Source organism: Caretta caretta, chromosome 4, assembly GCF_965140235.1.
Source record: "Caretta caretta isolate rCarCar2 chromosome 4, rCarCar1.hap1, whole genome shotgun sequence".
In the NCBI taxonomy this organism is placed as follows: domain Eukaryota; kingdom Metazoa; phylum Chordata; order Testudines; family Cheloniidae; genus Caretta; species Caretta caretta.
The window spans coordinates 51,183,476-51,203,732 of NC_134209.1; the positions used below are offsets into that span (position 1 = coordinate 51,183,476).

The 20,257-nt window shown below is 43.8% G+C and overlaps 1 protein-coding gene across 8 annotated transcripts in view; it reads left to right on the plus strand.

The window, feature by feature from the left end:
- Window positions 1-19,593, plus strand: part of ADAD1 (adenosine deaminase domain containing 1) — a 34,151-nt gene extending 14,558 nt beyond the window's left edge. For 7 of the 8 annotated variants that reach the window (XM_048847199.2, XM_048847196.2, XM_048847198.2 and 4 more), the window contains 3 exons: window positions 1,738-1,975; window positions 13,356-13,488; window positions 17,089-19,593. In XM_048847199.2, the coding sequence (XP_048703156.1) occupies window positions 1,738-1,975; window positions 13,356-13,488; window positions 17,089-17,202 (485 nt within the window). In that variant the 3' untranslated portion in view covers window positions 17,203-19,593. Of the gene's footprint in view, window positions 1-1,737; window positions 1,976-13,355; window positions 13,489-16,959; window positions 16,979-17,088 lie in introns of those variants that run through there. The other variant, XM_075127634.1, reaches the window with a different exon arrangement.
- Window positions 19,594-20,257: the final 664 nt, after the last annotated feature.

Genomic DNA, 20,257 nt, shown 5'->3' on the forward strand with positions numbered 1-20,257 from the left:
AAAAAGAAACTAAATATAAATGTATTTATACTTAAAATTGAGGTTTAACTTTTTTGAGATTATAATATGTTCTCCACTCTGTCAGATTACCCTCTCTGTCATCATACATCAATTCTAAATTTCCTGGGTTTAGTTGGTTTGTCACAGATGCAGTTATTCTGTCTTTAGAAATAAGATGATGTTACAAAGAATGTGATGACCATTTAAATTCAGACCATTTAAATAACTTGCATATATGAAAACTCCCAACTATACAGTCCCATAATTAGACAGTACAAAGTAGAGGTGATCAAAAAACTTGAACATTTTCTGTTGAATTTGCAGGGGTAGTATGAAAAATGTCATCAAACTCAACATTTATACTAAAACTAGTTGAAGAAAAACCTTTGTAAATCATCTTACTTCCTACTTTTAAAGATTAAAGGTACCTCTAAATTAACTAGTTGGCAATAATTTTATGCTGGGAAATAGTAACTGCCAAGACAATAGCAAGATTTTTTTTGTCATTGTATGACGATCAATGAGTGGCTGCCTTGAATTCCTACAGTAGTATTTGGCTATGCAACTCAAATAGGTGAAATGGAATTGCTGGAAGTAACATGATATTGTCAAGTATTTTCTCTCCTGTCAGCATTTGTACTGTTAAATTAGTTTGCACGTAGATCAATTCCCCAGATTTTAGCAGTTGTGGTGACTTTTCCCGTGATAATATACAGAATGCAGTTTTGGAAGCAGTCTGAGGAGACCGTCTTTTTTTTTTTTTTTTTTTTTTTTTTTGCTTTCTCCTAGTACCTAACTGTATGCCTGTTCCTGTCATTCATACAGAGTGTGGACACTGTCACTCATTCTGCTTTTTTAAATTACTTTTACGTTCTGATTTTTTTTAATGTTTAGATTAATGCATACCAGATTCTTTCTTCAACCTTCCCGTACACAAGAACTCTCCAGACAATATGTACCCCTTGGTGCCAGTTTAGTCCTTGATGGAAGTATGTACTTCAGAGCCCAGAAAAGTCAAAGGCTAGGACTGTACTACAGAGCTGACAACTGCACCACTGTGGTGCTGCTAGTGCAGATGCTCTAAGCCAAAGGGAGAGAGGTCTCCAGTCAACTTAAATTACTCCAGCGCCTGTGAGCAGTGGTAGCTATGTTGGCCGGAGAAGCTCTCCTGCTGACATAGCTGTGTCCACACTAGCACTTAGGTCAGTATAACTTATGTTGTTTGTGGGCGGGGTGTAATTCTCACCCCTGAGCAACATATGATATACTGACATAAGTTACAGTGTAGACAGCCTAAATTCAAATCTGATAAGCTAAATGCTTCTGTTAAATTCCTGGAATAAGTTAAAATATAGAGTAACTCCAGTGAGGACAGTGCAAAGGCTGACTTTCTACATCAAAAATAAAGCACCATCGTAGCTTGCATGTTTAATTAGCGTCTTGAGCAAAGACACCAAAGATAAATTGAGCCTCTAGAGAGAAGGTGGTACTTGTTGCGGATGAAGTTTAGCAAACGCTTGTGTTGCCAATGATGATGCTGTTCTGCAGACTTATTAAAGCTGTTTTGTAAAGCTGAACCTAACAGTTATGAGTAATAATTCAACCTGGAACAATTGAAGCTTCTGGATTCTGAGCTCCCTTGAAAATCTGGTCACAATTTACCTGGATTCTGATATTTCTGCTTTCAGTGGTGTGCCTATGTATGGTGTTTTTTTGTTGTTTTTGTTTTGTTTTTAGGGGATGGAAACTGCAGTGATACAAGAGGACTAGAAATAGCTATAAAACAACGTGTTGATGATGCACTCACATCAAAGCTTCCCATGTTTTACCTGGTCAACAGACCTCATATTAGTTTGGTGACCGCTACACATCCAGTTCAGCTAGACTTGGAGCACAGATCTCTTAGTGTGAATTGGTCACAAGGGGACACTTCATTGGAAGTTGTGGATGGTTTAAATGGGAAAATCACTGAAAGGTTAGAATCTTTATACTATGTTCAAAATTAGTGGTGAGCCTGATTACTCTGTGTATGCTTGTGCCTGTCTAAGTAATTTTATTATAACTCTCAAACAGTTCTGGTTTGAGGCCACAGTATTATAGAGTAATTGACAAGTTCTCAACTGTGACAGTGAAGATAAGCCTGTAAACTCAAGTTAGAACACTCAAATTCCTAACTCAGGTGAGTGACTACCCTGCAAAATGTTCAAGCAATAGTGATTTGATTAGCAGAAGAAATTGCTTGGATTAGCAACTGATCAGCTCCAGGGAGAGGAGCATTTGAGCTTCAGACAACACACATGCCACACATGGTCAGGGGTACAACTCTATTTTTACCTTGACCTAACACTAGTGAAGACAAACCCTTTTTGATGATGATGATATGCTTTCTAGTCTGATAGTAAGTCAGGAGGATGTTAGGCAGCAGCTACTAAATGAGCAGGTTCAGATAACTTGCATCTGGGAGTTTTAAGAGCTGGCCTGGAGCTTGCTGGATTGTTAATGCTGACTCTTTTTTTTTTTTTGGAAATATTGCAATTTAGGGGAAATTCCAGAAGACTGGAGAAAGCTAATGTTGTACCAGTATTTAAAAAGAGTAAATGGGACAATCGGGATAATTATAGATTTGTCACCCTAACATTGATCCTGAGCAAAATAACAGAGCAGTTGATACAGGACTCTAATTACAGTAACGCCTCGCTTTAATGTTGTAGTTACGTTCCTAAAAAATGCTACTTTAAGCGAAACGATGTTAAACAAATCCAATTTCCCTATAAGAATTAATGTAAATGGGGGCGTTAGGTTCCAGGGAAATTTTTTTTGCCAGAGAAGAGACTACATTTTATATAGAGAGAGACTGTGGCAAATTGCCAGCACTACTATGATGGGTCTTGCGCTTTCTCTTCTTGGGAGGGGGTTCAGGGCACCGTTTCTTGCCCCTGAACTGGGGTATTAGCTGCCTCACTAGTGTCCTAGAGGAGGGGAATGGAGAGGGAGGGACCCGGGCCCACCCTCTACTCCGAGTCCCAGCCCAGGGGCCCTAGGGATAGTGGTAAATCACTTGAACTAGCGGTTCCTTCCTCTAGGCTGCTTCCCTCTCCTGCCCTTCAGCTTGTGGGGCTTCCTGCCCTCTCTCTGCACAAACCAGGTGTCCCTTTATCTAGGGTCTTGGTCTTCTTAGCCCACCGCAGCACTTCTCCAAACTCTCCTCTGCTTCCCTCCAAACTGCTCTCTGCTCCAACACCAATCCACTCTGCTTCAACTCCTCCCACTTGTCTGGTTGATTGAAGCAGGGGGGTTTTATCAGGTGCTCTAATTGGCTTCAGGTGCTTTAATTAATCTATAGCAAACTTTTTTCCCTCTACAGGGAATAAGGCTCTCTTCTAACACTCTCCTGCTGCCCTCTGGCCTTGCTGTATCACAAGACACACACATATACAGTATAAGTTTTAAACAAACAGTTTAATACTGTACACAGCAGTGATGATTGTGAAGCTTGGTTGAGGTGGTAAAGTCAGACAGTGGAAGAGGGTGGGATATTTCCCAGGTAATGCCTTACTGCTAAATGATGAACTAGTACTCGGCTGAGCCCTCAAAAGTTAACATGTTGTTAATGTAGCCTCACACTCTACAAGGCAGCATGAATGGAGGAAAGGGAGACAGCATGGCAGAAAGAGACAGACACCGTGTGAGAGAGAGACGCGCATTATCCCTTTAAGTATGCTGACTCCACTCTAAGTACATTGCCTTTTTAAGTAGATAAACAAGTAGAGCTTGGAGCTTGCTGGTAGCAGCTGCTTCCATCATGAGCCCTGTCATGTCTCCCTGCTTCTCTGTGGAGATAAGGTACAGGAATGGGGCCGGGGGAAGGGGACACCCTGACATTAGCACCCCTCTTCTCCCCCCTCCCCTTCACAGCAAGCAGGAGGCCCCTGGGAACAGCTCCAAGGCAGAGGGCAGGGTTAACACACACCACTGGGGGGAGGGACAGTTGAACTGCAGGCAATTCATAGCCTGCTGGGCGGCTGCTGCACAGGGAACTTAAGGGAGCTGATGGGGGGCTGCCTGTCCACCCTGGTTCCAAGCCCCCACCAGCTAGCGCCAATGGGCTTCTCTTTCTGCAAGCAGTGGACAAAGCAGGTGGCTGCCAAACAACTTATAAGGGAGCATTGTGCAACTTTAAACAAGCATGTTCTCCAATTGATCATCAATGTAACAATGTTAACCGGGATGACTTTAAATGGGAGTTACAGATATTACCCTCTAATTCTTGGTCATCATGGTTTTATGAAAAATAGCTCCGGTTAAACTAACTTGCTCTTTTCTTTGGTGGAATTACTAGTTGGATCAATAAAGGCAATAGTGTTGAGGTAATACATGTAGACTTCTGTCAGGCACTTGACTTGGTATCTGCATGACTCTTTATTTAAGAAACTAGAGTGAAACAAAATCAATATGGCACAAACTAAATGGATTAAACATTGGCTAGTCTCAAAACATAATTGTGAATGGGGAATCATCAAGCAGGTTTCTAGTGAGGTCCCACAGGGATCGGTTCTTGGTCCTATGTTTTTAACAGTTTTTCATTTGTGACCTAGACGAAAACATAAAATCATAACTAATCAAAGTTTGCAAATGACCCCAAAATTGGGGGAGTGGTAAATAATGAAGAGAACAAGTCACTGATAAAGAGCCATTTGGATCTCTTTGTAAACTGGGCGCAAGCAAAAAATATTCATCTTATTACTGCTAAATGGGAATGCAGACTATACTTACAGGATGAGGCACTCAGTCCTACCCCATGTTCTTTTCAGAGTCACTGCTTCTAGGATAATCTGTTGAGCGTGATCTCCTATGATGCTATTGCCAGAAGGGCTAATGTGATCCTTGAATGCATAAACAAGGCTATATAAAGGAGGAGTAGGGAGTCTGTATTACTGGGCTGCAGAAGTGTCTTCCACAGTTCCGGACATCTGGCCTGCTCTCCTCTCTCTGCATCTCAGAGAAGTGGATCAGTGTTTTTGGCCCAGCATAGTCTGGCCATGTACCCTCTGCTTCCACTTGCTGACAGATTCTCTGCGTTGGCAGCAACATACAATGGCAGTTTCTTTTGCTTCTCCGTTCTTCCTTCTATTTTAACTTATTTGCTCAGTTTCTCGGGCAGTGGGCAGCCCCATTCTCCCGTCTCTGCATTCTTCCTTCTCCATGGGTATATTAACCCCTTGGGGGTTAATGGTCCCTGAGCCTCTGCTGCAGTGCAGTGTCTCTGCTGAAGGTGAGCTGTTTGGCTCTGAAATCTAAGTAGGCTCCCCTAGGTAATCCTCAGAGTAAATTTCTCCACTCAAAACTGCTGCAATACCCCTTCATTCCTCCTTTGAGGAAGTGATTAGGGATGAAAGGAACAAGGCTGATTAGGGCAAGCATGTTAACAAGAGCGACTTCTGTAACTTTCAAAAATCAAAGGGCTCTATTGCTGAGACACCAATGGGTGGGTGCCACTGTAGCATCCCTTGTTTGGGATGTGGTTATTCCCTTAGAAGGAGAGTGCTACACTAAGAAACTTAGGGATAGTGCAATGGAGGCCACTCTCAAAAGGGGCTTTGAAGTTTCTTTCACCACCCTTTGAGCATCCTTGGAGATTTTGCAGGAGCATCTCTTTCCTGGCTGGAAGATCTCAAAGCCTTTAAGGACTGGGATCACCTGACTTTGGCTTCACTTTAAAGAGAGTCTCCCTAACAACAGTGTTCGTAGCTGATGCCTCAAAGAATGCAATGAGGTTCTCAGCCCAAGCCATGGCTTCCATTTCATTAGCCGGGGCCACCTCCGGCTCTGACTCTGGAAGCTGGATACTCTAAGCAGGGCCAAGAAGTTTACAGGCTCCCTCTCTTTGTGGAGAAGCTGGATAAGGTGATGGCTGACAGTTCAGCAAAATCGAAACAGTCTCTCCCTTTCCCACTCAGGAAAGAATATATACCAGCCTTCAGACAGTTTGCTTCTTGTCCTGTGTAGGGACAATAATTCCCCAATGGAAAACAGTGAAATCGATATCTGAGATAAATTCCAGAGGGACTTCACCTTTCCCACCCTCACAATCCACTTTGACAAAGATTGCATATGCCTCCCTCCAGTGCAGAAGCTACAAAGTAGGATATCCTGTTTCCTAGAGGAATGGCTTTAATCAACCACAGATAAGTGGGTCAGGGAAATAGTGATCTGGGGATACTTCCTCAAGCTGTAGTCTCCACCCCATCTCATCCAGTCACCCAGGTTCAACAGCCCTGTAAAACAGTCTGGTCCGCAAAGAAATATGTCATTGTCTGCATTTGGGAGTGAAAGTGTGTTCACTCAAAAGAGAGCTTCTCTGGGTTCTACTCCATCTTCATTGCACAGAAGTGCCTGGAGGGTATCTGAGCCTTTTTTGACTTCAAAAGGCTCAACAAGTGGATGAAGAAAACAAAGGGTTCACATGGAAACCCTGGCCTTTACAGTGTCATCCCTGTCTTGAGGTGGGAACACGGGACTTCTTGACTTCAGTAGATCTAATGGATGCATATATCCATGTCCCCATAAGACTGTGCCATCACAGGCTTCTGAGGTTTGCCTACAACAGGAAACATCAGTACTGAATACTCCCTTTTGGACTGTCCACAGCAAAGATGGTGGTGGTAAGAGCCATACTCAGATTGCAGGACTCGCGTGTTCCCCTTCCTGAATGACATCCTGATCAGAGCTCCATCACAATCAACTGTGGAAATGGTCACATCTTGGATACTGAATTTTCTTCAGACACAGGTCTTCATCAATGCCAAGGAAAGTCCTCTGGTTCCATCCAGGAATTTATTTTCTTGCTCCAGAACTTCAGGAGGCCTACCATTCCACTATGCCTCCAACTATTAGCACTTCTGGTGTTGTGCATAGGGAACGTTCCTTGGGAACAGTGACACCCCAGAAGACTTCAAGCTTTCATACTCAGATTGTAGGACCATGCTCTGGAACACATGCAAGATCAAGTACAGGTTCCAACCAAAGTTCCCTGTAAGCTGCGTGGCCGTGCAGCACCCTACTTAGCACCACGCAGGCCCTCAGGGATCCCTTCCGGGGACCTGCAACTGCTGGGGTAGGAACACCTTTACCTCAGCCCCAACTATGCCATGGCTGTGACATCCCTACCCCGGCCTGAACCCAGCCAGGGCGGCGTGGCTTGGATGCAGTGCCGGCCCAGCCCTCAATCCAGCCCCAGTGCCCCTTCCTGAACCCAGCCCGGGGGAGGGGCGCTCTCTCTCCCAGGTGCTGCTGCAGGGATAGCGAGCTGAAGGGTGTCTCTCTCTCTCTCTCTCCACCTTAGCCCTGACGCATCATCCTGCACCCCAAACCCCTCATTCCTGGCCCCACCCCAGAGGGTGCTCCCCCAGACAGAGCCCTTCCCCTCATCCCCGGCCCCACCCCAGAGCCCGCACTCCCAGCTGAAGTCCTCACACCCCTGCACCGCAACCCTCTGCCCAGCCCTGAGCCCCCTCCCATACTCCGAACTTCTCAGCCCCACCCACACCGCATTAATTTTGTTATGTGCACTGATATGAAGGTGATGTGTGTCACTTCACCTCCATATTGGTGCACATAACAAAATTATTCCGCACATAGGTGGGAACACTGGTTCCGACAGAGGTGTTCAACTCCTTACAGTTGTGATCAGCCTATGATAATGTCTGTAAAGCTGTTCCCATCTGCTTTCCAGACCTTTGCAACCAATGTAAGCATGGAGGGCAGGAGAGCTCACTTGGAGACCCAAACATCCAGGGCCTCTTGAGCAGGGAGGAAAAGCCTCACAGCCTCGTAGGTCTGAGAGTGGTCAAGCTAGCTCTGCAAAGATTCCAGCCCACCTTAGGGAGCAACCACATGCTAGTTCAATCAGACAATATGACTATGAACACACACACACAAACCAAGAGTGGACTAGGAGTCTGATACTACATATGGAAGCAATGAAAATAATGAAGTAGGCAGAACAGTTCCTCCTTTCCACATAAAAGGGGACCTGAACCAAAAGGAAGACAGAGACAGCAACTCCAAGTGTTGCCTTATTCAGGAGGTTTTCAGTCTCATTGTTCAGCCTCTCTTCATCTAATCCCTTCACAAATCACGCAAATGCAAAGAGACAAAATTACTTCATAAAGGGGGCAGACCCCAGAACCATGGGAGTAGATGCCGTATTGCCATAAGGCCTATTTTACAAGTTTCCACTCTTCGTTACTGAGGAAGGTGGTCCAGAAAATAAAATGAGAACGGACGATGGTAATACTGGTAGCTCATGGACCGAGGAGACCTTGGTTCTCAAACCTGATAAAACTGCAACTGGAGCCTCCGGTAGTTTGTACTTTTGTGACCAATCATGAACAGGTACGCCTCTGCTGCTTCTCGGATTGGCTCAAAACAAGCTGTTTTAGCCAGAGGCACTTTGGGCAGGCATGAGATGATTTCTCTCCAAATAAAGAACTCCCTGGCCTGGGGGAAAGATCCACTCAACGTCTGTGCAGGCATTCCTTTCTCTCACCCAGTCCCATCAGTAACTGTGACATCAGATGCATCACTCTTGGGATGGGGAGCTCACTTCAGTGCCCTCATGGCAGATGGACACCACCTCAAGAAGCCAGTTTCCACAACAATCTGTTAGAACTCGGGGCAGTCAGGAATGCCTGCTCTCATTTCCTGCCCTTCATCAGGGTAAATAAATCAGGGTCCTGATGGATAACATTCCCTGCATGTTCTGTGTCAACAAGCAGGGACGAGCAAAATGAAGTGTGGTGAAGTTGTGGAACTGGTATGTAGCTCATCAGATCCAAATTTCCGTGGTCCTACCTCCCATGTGTTCGGATTATTCTCAGCAGATGCTTCTGTCAGGACTATTAATGGGAGCTAGACTCTCAAATTCTCCATAGTACATTCTCCATAGTACATACATAGTACAAAGATGGAGTCTGCCAGAAGTGGATCTCTTCACCATCTCCAGGAACAAGAACCATCTTTTATTCTGCTCAAGGTGGGGTCTGGGGCACCACTCTTTCTTCTGTCTTGGAAAAAGAGTTTGCTATATGGGTTCCTTCTACCACCACGAAGGGTGATGAACAAGATCATGAAGGGCAAAGCCAGAGCTATTCTTATAATACTGACCTGGCTGAAACAGGCTTGGGAACTTTACCTGCTTCAGGTTTGCACCAAACCGTCATTCAAGCTTATGACCATCCCTTCTCTCCTCTCCCAGGATGGGGGTTGTGCACTTTGCTCCAACCTCGAGGTTCTCTGCCTCAGGATATGGTTCATTGATGGTTCACCGTGTTAGAATCCTCCTGTTCTGTGGAAGTGCAACAGGTGCTACTCAACACTATAAGGGAGTTAACCCGTATTTCTCTGCCATTTCTGTAAGTGAGTTTCTTCCATTGGTGGTGTCGCCTACAACTTGTGCCTGAATCTGTGCTATTCTGTCTTCCTGAATTACCTGTAGTTATAAAAGAATTAGGCTGTTAGCTCAGCTGAGGTCCATTTGGCTGCGGTATCAGTTTTTCATCCCCCAGTACAAAGGTTCTTCATATTTGCTCAGCCGGCGTTGTCCTAGGTTTATTAAGGGTTTGGGGAAATCTCTGCCCCCAGATCAAAGACTTCCATGAGACTTCCATTTGAACCAGTGGCAACCTTCTTCTTTCTCCATTTATCTATGATGGGGTGGGCAAACTATGGCCCGTGGGCCAGATCCGGCCTGTAAGGGCTTTGGATCTGGCCTACGTGATCGCCACCCCTGTGGCACCGCGGGGCTAAGGCAGGCTTCCTGCCTGCGCTGCTCCCAGAAGTGGCCAGCACCACATCCTCGCAGCCCCTGGCGGGTGCGGCGGGGATGTAGAGGGCTCCATGCGCTGCCCTCGCCTGCAGGCACTGCCTCCTGCAGCTCCCATTGGCTGGGAACAGGAAGCTGTGGCCAATGGGAGCTTTGGGGTAGGTACCCACAGGCGAGGGCAGTGCACGGAGCCCTCTGCCCCCCCATCCCCCAACCTTTCCCAGGGGCTGCAGAGATGTGATGCTGGCCGCTTCCAGGAGTGGCATAGGGCCAGGGCAGGCTGGGAGCCTGCCTTAGCCCTGGTGCCACCCCAGAGCCGCTCAAGGTAAGCAGCGCTGGGCCAGAGCCCACACCCCGAACCCCTCCTGCACCCAACTCCCTGCCCTGGGCCCCCTGCCACACCCTGCACCCTTCCTGCACACCAGCCCCTTGCCCTGAGCCCCCTCCCGCACTCTGCACCCCTCCTGCGTCACATTCCTGAGCATCGAGCAGGTTATTCCTGCCCAGCAAACAAGCAGGACATAGAGGTCATAACATTGGGCTACACTTTCCATTTTATATACCTACTTTCCTTCCATTTCCCTTCTTGTCCCTCTTCAGGACCCCTTCTCACAAGCTTTTATTGAGACAAGAAGTGGACTCTTTCCTTCAGTTATGATCAATACAGCTGGTACCACCTCTTCACAAGGGCAAAGATTTTTACTCAGAATATTTATTTGTGCTAAAGAAAAATGGAGGGTGGAGATTGATGTTGGGACTAAGACTTCTAAACAAGTTTAAGTCTTAAAGCAGGGGTTCTCAAACTGGGGGTCATGACCCCTTAGGGGGTTGCAAGGTTATTACGTGCAGGGTCGCGAGCTGTCAGCCTCCACCCCAAACCCCACTTCACTTCCAACATTTATAATCGTGTTAAATATTAAAAAAAAAAAGAAAGAAAAGTATTTTTAATTTATAAGGGTGGGGGTGGTCGCACTCATAGGTTTGCTGTGTGAAAGGGGTCACCAATACAAAAGTTTGAGAGCCACTGTCTTAGAGGTTCAGGATGGTGACTCTGGCAGCTATAGCTCCTTCACTGGAGGAGGGTAATTGGTTTTCAGCCCTTGACCTATTTCTATATAATGACACACCTGTCAGAGAGAAAATACCTACACTTCACTGTATACCAGGCTTGTTTCCAATACAGTATTTCCCTACGGCCTTTCTTCAGCCCCAAGGGTGTTCTCAAAGTTTCTGGCAATAGTGGTGGTTTACCTGTGATGAGAAGTGACCCTAGTTTTCCCATGCCTCAAAGAGTGGCTACTTAAAGGCTATTCCTACAAAGCACTGTTCTCTTCAACTCAGACAGCCTTTGCTCTTGTCTAGGAATTGGGGCTCCAGCTGAATAAAAAAAAATCACTTTTACGCCTGTACAGAAAATAGCTCATAGGGGTATACTTGGATTCATTGACATCCAGGACCTACCTTCCCTCAGACATATTCATAACTTTATTGGGTCTGGTCAGGACAATTCAGGAAGCCCTTGGCCCACTATAAGGAGTTGTCTGCATGGGGCTGGCCATGGGGGTGGGCGATGTACACATCTACTGTGGTCTCCATGGTCAGGGGGTGGGTGCTGTGAGAGTGCTGCAAGCTGGCGAGCCTGGGCTGCCAGAGTTGGGGGTGAGTGCAGGCAAGCCCAGGGCTGGAGCCGGGCAGGGAGTGGAGCATAGATCCAAGGGGTACACGATATCCGCTCAGACACTGTGAAGGTTGATCTCTGGGTGTATTATCACTTGTTATGATGCAGCCAGTGTTCCTCTCTTTCTTCCCCTCCCACCAAAGGGTGATAGTACATTCTACCAGATCGTAAGCAACATCTATAGCATTACTCGGGAATGTGCCAGTATCTGATATTATGTAGGGCTACTACATGAGCTTCTGTACATACATTTTCTAAACATTACACCTTGATCCATGCTGCCCGATGTGGCACTTGGTAATGCAGTACTGTCCTCAGTTCTACATTCAATTTTTAAGTTCCCTACTCCCTGTGGGGCTACTGTTTGGGTGAAACCTGAAGTGGAGCACTCATAGGGACGCTACTCAAGAAGAAGAAGAGGTTATTCATCTTTTGTGATAATTGTTATTCTTCGTGATGTGTCTCTCTGTGGGGGCTCCGCTACCAGCCCTCCTTCCCCTCTGTATCAGACTGTTCTCTGTGGGATGTTCAGTTGGAGAAGGAACTGAAGACAGTTCACCTGCGCACCCCTATGTAGCCTCTGAATGCAGCACAAGGAGGATTAGAAAAGAGCGCAGGCTGAACTGCTAATGGAAAATCTCCAATCAAAAGCTTGAGAGGCACATGAGAAGCTGGGAATAAGTGATGGGAATAAGCTGGATCACTTGATTACCTGTTCTGTTCATTCCCTCTGGGGCACCTGGCACTGGCCACTGTCGGAAGACAGGGTACTGGCCTAGATGGACCTTTGGTCTGACCCGGTAGGCCTTTCTTATGTGCACCTGAAGTGGAACATCCATAGAGACACACATTTCGAAGAACTGCAGTTACTGCACAAGGTGAGGAACTGCTGCTTCTGACATCAATAATTAAAGAAGGATGTTGATAAACTGGAGAGGGTTCAGAGAAGAGCCATGAGAATGGTTAAAGGATTAGAAAACATCTTTACAGCAATAGACTCCAGGAGCTCAGTGTGTTTAGTTCTAAGAAAAAAAAAGTTAAGGGGTGCTTTGATTAAAGTATCAGTTGTGTGCAAACCTGTTTGGGAACAAAAATTTGATGATGGACTCTTCAGTATAAATGATAAAAGGTATAACAAGATCCAGTGGCTGGAAGTTGAAGCTATGCTAATTGAAACTGGAAACAGGACACAATTTATAACATGAAGGGTAGTTAATCATTGGGACAACTTACCAAGGGTTGTGGTCGATTCTCCATCACTGAAATGTTTACGTTGTGTGGATGTTGTTCAAAAAGATATACTCTAGTCTAGTTCAAACATGAATTAATTCACGGAAGTCCTATAGCCTATGTTATACTGGAGTTAAGACTAGATTAGATGATCATAGTGGTCCCTTCTTGCTTTAGAATCTATTAGTCTACGCTAACCGCATCCTTCCTACAATTGGGCGCAGTTTAAGAAGCAAGATTGTCAGTGAAGCACCAAAATATGAAATTAGGTAGTCCTCCTTTATTGAAATTAAGACGCTCTTTTCTCCCCTTTATCTCCCGTCAGCAATACAACCTTGAAGAGATTGAGTATACGTAATAGTTTGACTAAAACCAGTAGTATCTCTGATCTGGTAGATTACAGGATTGAAAAGATTTGGCCAGCCTTCCAGTAGCTTTAATTATGGAGGTTTATACTTTTTGATTCCATTGTTTATTTCTGCTCTAAGTGGAGAACATATCACCTACATAATTTGAAACAGATAATCTTTATTTCAAATGTGGTAGCTGGAGCAAATAGAAACTGAATTGAATAACAGATTTCTTAATTTGACTCATTGCTTTTTTCCCCCCCCTCAATTCTAGTTCGCCATTCAAAAGTGGCACTTCAATGGCAAGCCGTCTTTGCAAGGCTGCAATGTTAAATCGTTTCAAACTGGTCTCTAAGGAAGCGAAAAGAAGTGATTTGCTTGAAGCTAGTACATATCATGAAGCAAAGGTAAGACTAGTTAAAGAAAAAACAGTAAATGACATTTTAGTGGTCACTTTCAAGGTGCAGATAGGTGACAAGGAAAGATTCTAGTATGCTGGAGATGTTATGTGAATGGTTGAGCATTTCTTACAGCAGTAATGACCTTTGTCTCAAAGGCTTGCAAATTGGTTATTTGCAAGTGAAGTTGTGACGGGGCCACTCGCCTCTCGTAAGTGTCTCCTATCAGTTGTGTGCAAACCTGCACGCTCACTCTCTGCTCCTGGTGCCCTGTGCCAGCTGTTAACCTCGTCAGATGGGTCTTCAGTGGCCCAGCCCTCCGGTCAAGTCACACACAGTCAACATGCATGAAGGAATCCCTTCTGGGGTAATAAAGGTCCAACAGGGCCAGTCACTGTGCCCTTGTCGTTACCTGCAGTCCTGTCTCTGGGCTCAGATCTCACCCCTTCTGGGCTAGCTTTATCTGTCCCTGCCTTGTTATCGAGACATTTTGTCTTTAGCCTTTCTGTGGTTTCCCAGCTCTCAACCAACGCAAGTCACTTCTTGACTTGAGTCCCCTTTCGGGATAGCAAAGGTTCGACGAATGGTTGCCCCCCCTCATGGTCTTCAGCCCCATCCATAGGCCTGTTTATAATTCCCAGCCCCTTTCTTGGGTTTTCTAATCCAGAGTCTTATCTCCTACCTGGACACTGCTCCAGTGGCTGGTGGGGGGAACTGGACCTGCTAATTACTCTGGATCCCTACCCAAGAACCCTATAGACAGCAGCTATGTACTGCTTCCTTTACTTGGTTGCTGCTGCTGTTCCTTGGCTGCTTCCCACTCAGTCCCATCACATTCACCTGTTACCTTAGGATACAGTCCTTGGGTTCTATTTGTCTTGTTCCCTGTATGCGCAGGGTCTCCCCCAGGCCTCCTTGCCCGGAGAATCTTTCTGTCTTATCTCTTCTGGTCCCAGCCAGGAACTGATCTGCTCAGGCCCTGCAGCACCTTTTAACTAAGCCTGCTATTTTCTGATTTGGCTGCTTCCTTGCAGCCTTTCTAGACAGGGCTGCAGGATCCACCTTTATTGACTAACCTAATTGCCTGTCTAACCTAATTACCTTCTATGAGGAGATAACTGGCTCTGTGGATGAGGGGAAAGCAGTGGATGTGTTATTCCTTGACTTTAGCAAAGCTTTTGATATGGTCTCCCACAGTATTCTTGCCAGCAAGTTAAAGAAGTATGGATTGGATGTATGGACTATAAGGTGGGTAGAAAGCTGCCTAGATCATCGGGCTCAACGGGTAGTGATCAATGGCTCCATGTCTAGCTGGCAGCCAGTATCAAGCGGAGTGCCCCAAGGATTGGTCCTGGGGCCAGTTTTGTTCAATATCTTCATTAATGATCTGGAGGATGGCGTGGATTGCACCCTTAGCAAGTTTGCAGATGACCCTAAACTGGGAGGAGTGGTAGATACACTGGAGGGTAGGGATAGGATACAGAGTGCCCTAGACAAATTAGCGGATTGGGCCAAAAGAAATCTGATGAGGGTTCAAAAGGGACAAGTGCAGAGTCCTGCACTTAGGACGGAAGAATCCGATGCACTGCTACAAACTAGGGACCAAGCAGCTAGGCAGCAGTTCTGCAGAAAAAGACCTAGGGGTTACAGTGAACAAGAAGCTGGATGAGAGTCAACAGTGTGCCCTTGTTGCCAGGAAGGCTAACAGCATTTTGGGCTGTATAAGTAGGAGCACTGCTAGCAGATCGAGGGACATGATCATTCCCCTCTATTCAGCATTGGCGTGGCCTCATCTGGAGTACTGTATCCAGAGTTGGGCCCCACACTACAACAAGGATATGGAAAAATTGGAGAGAGAGCTCAGTGGAGGGCAACAAAAATGATTAGGGGGCTGGAGCACATGACTTATGAGGAGAGGCTGAGGGAACTGGGATTATTTAGTCTGCGAAAGAGAAGAATGAGGGCGGATTTGACAGCTGCTTTCAACTACCTGAAAGGAAGTTCCAAAGAGGATGGATCTAGACTGTTCTCAGTGGTAGCAGATGACAGAACAAGGAGTAATGGTCTCAAGTTGCAGTGGGGGAGATTTAGGTTGACTATTAGGAAAAACTTTTTCACTAGGAGGGCGGTGAAGCACTGGAATGCGTTACCTAGGGAGGAGGTGGAATCTTCTTCCTTAGAGGTTTTTAAGGTCAGGCTTGACAAAGCCCTGGCTGGGATGATTTGGTTAGGGATTGGTCCTGCTTTGAGCAGGGGGTTGGACTAGCTGACCTCCTGAGGTCCCTTCCATCCCTGATATTCTATTATTCATTTTGCTTCTTTTCTGGGGCTGGGTGTGGTAGGACCACGAGGCCTCCAGTTAGGGGCCTCAGAGGGCCCAATACACCCCATAACAGAAATCCATGAACTATTAGTTATACTGAAATTCTGCAGGACTTAACCTTGATAGTTGTTGTAAAGTTAATGTTAGAAAGTCCATACAAAACTGTTCCTTAAGTTTACAAATTGAGAAGTATCTTTTGTTGGGTTGAAACTTTCACATTTGATCTCCATCCACAAATGGCTGCCAACCATTTCCTCACAATGGCTAGCTTGATATTGATATTGGAAAGTTCTGCAGGTTTTTGTTCCACTCTTAGCACTAGAGAGATGCTTACTTTGCGTAAGTATAGGCACTGTTCTCCCAGGGAATACACTGGTGGGAAAGGGATATCAACAGAAGTGGGGGAGAAGGTGATAATTCAACATCAGAATTTGGGACTGAGCGTGATCTTATGTTTTTGGGCTGAGAACACTGAGGGAGCACTAATTGAAGAAAGAATGCTGTTCTTACTAGCTGTATTATCTTGGAACTGTGATGCTATGGTAACTCTCTTCTTCTCTTCTCCCCTCCCCCTCCCCCATGCAATAAACAGACTACTCATAATGAGGAGCATACTGAGATTAAATTCCTATCCTCCTGTAAAGTTGCTGGGGAAAGCTTGCTCGTTCATAGACGTGCTGAGAAGCAGAATATCTAGTCTCATTTCAGATGGTTAGGTTTACGCCCTCCCAGGCATTCAACCATTTTTGTACCTTAGCCCTTCCTATTTTTTTTTCCGAGACAAGATACGTATTTTCTCTTTTTTCCATGAAGCTGCACATAGAATTTGCTTTTCTAACAGATATTATGATGACTTTTGTCAGCATTGGCTACGCTTTATTTCTATAAGAATTGTTAAATTAGATATCCTGCTAAACCTTTTCAATGGTTTCAAAGCTACCATTGTAAATTTACCTGGTTTTAGATTCATGCAATACATAGCTAAATACTAGCATGGCGTAGAGAATGAGTAGTTAAACTGATGTTGAAAAACATGAGATTAATTTTACCAAAAAAACAATTTTCCTTTTCCAGTACATAAAAGCATATCATTTCTTATCAGTCAAATCCTGTTTTTCCCTTTGCCCTATCTGCTGCATTTCTTGTTTCGCATTCAGTGAACAGTGGCATCTCAGGCATGTTTCAAAACCATGTTTTGCTATGGAATATCCTAGAGGCACAATGTATTAAAAAGGGCAAATCTTGTGGCCATCTGTAACAATTTTTTAACTTTTGTTTCTCTTTAGATTAAGTCAGCACCCTACCAGGAAGCTAAACGTTTGCTGAAAAGCTACTTTCAGCATCATGGCTACGGATCATGGATTGTGAAGTCTCCACATATTGAACAGTTCACCATGTAACTACGAAGATGATATATTGGTTTTTATGACCTATTTAAATAAAAAAGTTAATTTTGCGAGTAAAATATTTGGATATTGTTAGTCTTAATCTTTCAAATCAGTGCCATTTACAGGAATAACAAGTGAATGGCTCAAAGACTTTTATTGTCAATTTAAACACAAATAGTAGACTACCTCTTGTAACAAATAAGTCTTACTCAAGATACCAGTGATTGTCTAAGATAATCTCACAAAGCTGCTATTAAAGAGTCTTATCTGTATTCTTTAGTGGTGGTCTCTAAAGACCCTGATATTTTTTCTGTCAAGTTTGCAATATCACAGATTATACATTGACTTTCCTGCTTCTCACAGATGTTTCTGCAGTGAAATTTCTGTGAAATTTGGCTTTCTTCAGAGGATGCTATTAATGTTCTTTATTATTTAGTTGTAAGAGTGAAACAAGTTTTGATCTCCGAAATCAATCTCACTAATTCAGTGAAAAGTGATGGTTGTTAATACTGGCTCTGTGCATCTTTTTTTTTTTGAGTTAATTTAAACCAATCTTCTTTGGAATGCCTTAATTTAGGATTAGCCAATGGAACACTGTATTATACAAGTCAGTGCAGGAGGATAATAAAAGCTTACTGAATATTTAGAGGTAAAACTTCAGTATTGTTAATATCAAACTTTTACTTCTCAGAAATGATACTTTTTGGTGTTTGTCAATGTTGAGCATTTTAGCTTCCTAACTTTCAGTGAGTTTAGTAATAGTGGAAAAGTGCACGATTGATAGCGTTGGACAATGAAGTCTTTAGCCACTGTAAGTGTTGCATAAGTAACGGTGAAAGTTTCCCTATATTGCATTGATGATGAGCTTTGCTCCTGACATGGGAAATAGGCCTGGTACTTTCCTCTCATTTAGCTCTCTGAAGCCCACATTGGGCTTTAATAGCTTGGCTGAATCCTTTGAGGTCTGGGATTACAACCCTCTTCGGTCTTTTTCCTGTACCCAAGATGTGTTTAAAAGTTCTGAATTAGCTTTCTTCAGAGTCAGTGTTCAGTTTCTTGGTGAAGTACGTGTGAGTGAGTGAGATAATTTAATGGGTTAAAGAGTTGTGTCCTGTTCTAACATTTTATTGACAAATTTTCAGAAGAGAGGAGATCCCTACAGTTTTCATTTATGTAGGTTAATGTAGAGTAGCTCCATTAAGTAGCCCATGGTTGTTTTAAGCAGCACTGCAGTTCAAGCTATCTTGTCTTATAAAAATGTTGTGCCACACTAAGTAGCTGCAAAATTTTATAATTGACTCAGCAGCTGTTTTTCTCTTTCTGATCAGAACAGATCAGAATCTGTCTTTCTTCCCTCAAAAAAGCCACAGAGGTCCCAGGCCATGTGTTGTGTTGTCTTCTGAAAGCAGATCAAAATAGTAAAACTGCTGTGCATCCAGTGTACATAAATCACATTTGTTTTTACACCAAAATCTCATTTAAGCTGTTACTGTCTTTAAGTATTCCTTCCCTATCGCACTAATTTTTTCAATTCTTCATATTATATCATCATCATCATCATAATCTTTCATATCAACAATGTCTTGACAGTTACTGGGTGTTCTGTTCCAGACCAGCAGTAAACCTTTCCCTCATTTATTAAAGAGCTTGTTAAATGGAAACCCATAGAGATAAGACTGGGCATATTTTAGAATCACATTAGCTCAAACTTTGTATATTCAGAAACAGTTACAGTATTTTTATTGTCTTTCCATCATTGGCCTCGTTAGAAATTTCAAGGTAGCAAATGGTATTGCGGTATTCTGACATAGGCCTCTCTACTAGTAATTAGCGTGATTCCTCCAACTCATTTCTGTAGGCTACTAACAGATGTCAGTGACTTTAGGTCACTGGTACCATTGTGGGGTATAATCAAAATAGTGACAAAAGGGTGAAAAATGCTGGGCTCCATTATAAGTCTATTAAGCAGATTCATTCCCTAGATATAAAGCATCAGCTGCAAAACTGTTGGCCAAAATGGGTGTATTTTCCTTAAGTTACAGTAGTAATACTGATTTATTTTCAAGAAAGAAAATTTAAAAGGGTGTTAGTTAAATACCTACTCCTGTTTTATGTTTTTATAGAATATTACTATACTTTATACTTTAAAAAATAATCAGTTTAATTTTGCTGTTTGACTTTTTGTGTTTCACTCAAGATGCTGAAAGCTGGACTTATGTATAGTCAGTTTCATTTTGTACTCCGAGCGCAGTGCTGTAAAGTGGGTTTGAGCTTGTTGAAGGAGGAGGGGTATACTAAAACAAAAGCCTGTTTTCCATTTTTGTGTGTTTATATCAATAACTGCTTGTATGTGGTTGAGTAAAATGAACAGTAGGGCCTTCAATAAAACCAAGAGTTCTATCAGATGTGGGTTTTTTATTTTCTTGATGTAGGGAAGATGGTTTTAAATAAAAGCTTTTTCTCAGAAGTGAAATGTCAATGAATTAACACTTCCAGTCCTTACTGAATTGTTGAAAGTGGTACTACTCTACCAGCACTTCTCATTAATTTTATTTTTCATTTTTTTCATTTCCCTGATTTGTCATAAAAAAAAATTTTCATTTCCCTGATATTTTCTTTTTTTTTTCCTTAATACACAGCTTCCCTTTTGATGTAAGGGGTAATGCTTCTCACTTTTGGAACTTGGAAGCTCTCCAATGTTGTTGATGGGCACTTTAAGACCAAGCAATATCCTTCCCCTCAGGTCACCAGATATTCTGCCTCTGGCAGCAGAGTAACTTGACAGTTCAGTTTCTCTCCACCACTGTCATAAATATAAAGGGAAGGGTAAACCCCTTTAAAATCCTTCCTGGCCAGAGGAAAAATCCTCTCACCTGTAAAGGGTTAACAAGCTAAAAGTAACCTCGCTGGTACCTGACCAAAATGACCAATGAGGAGACAAGATACTTTCAAAAGCTGGGAGGAGGGAGAGAAACAAAGGGTCTGGGTCTGGGTCTGTCGGTATGCTGCTTTTCCCAGGGATAGAACAGGAATAGAGTCTTAGAAATTTTGGTAAGTAATCTAGCTA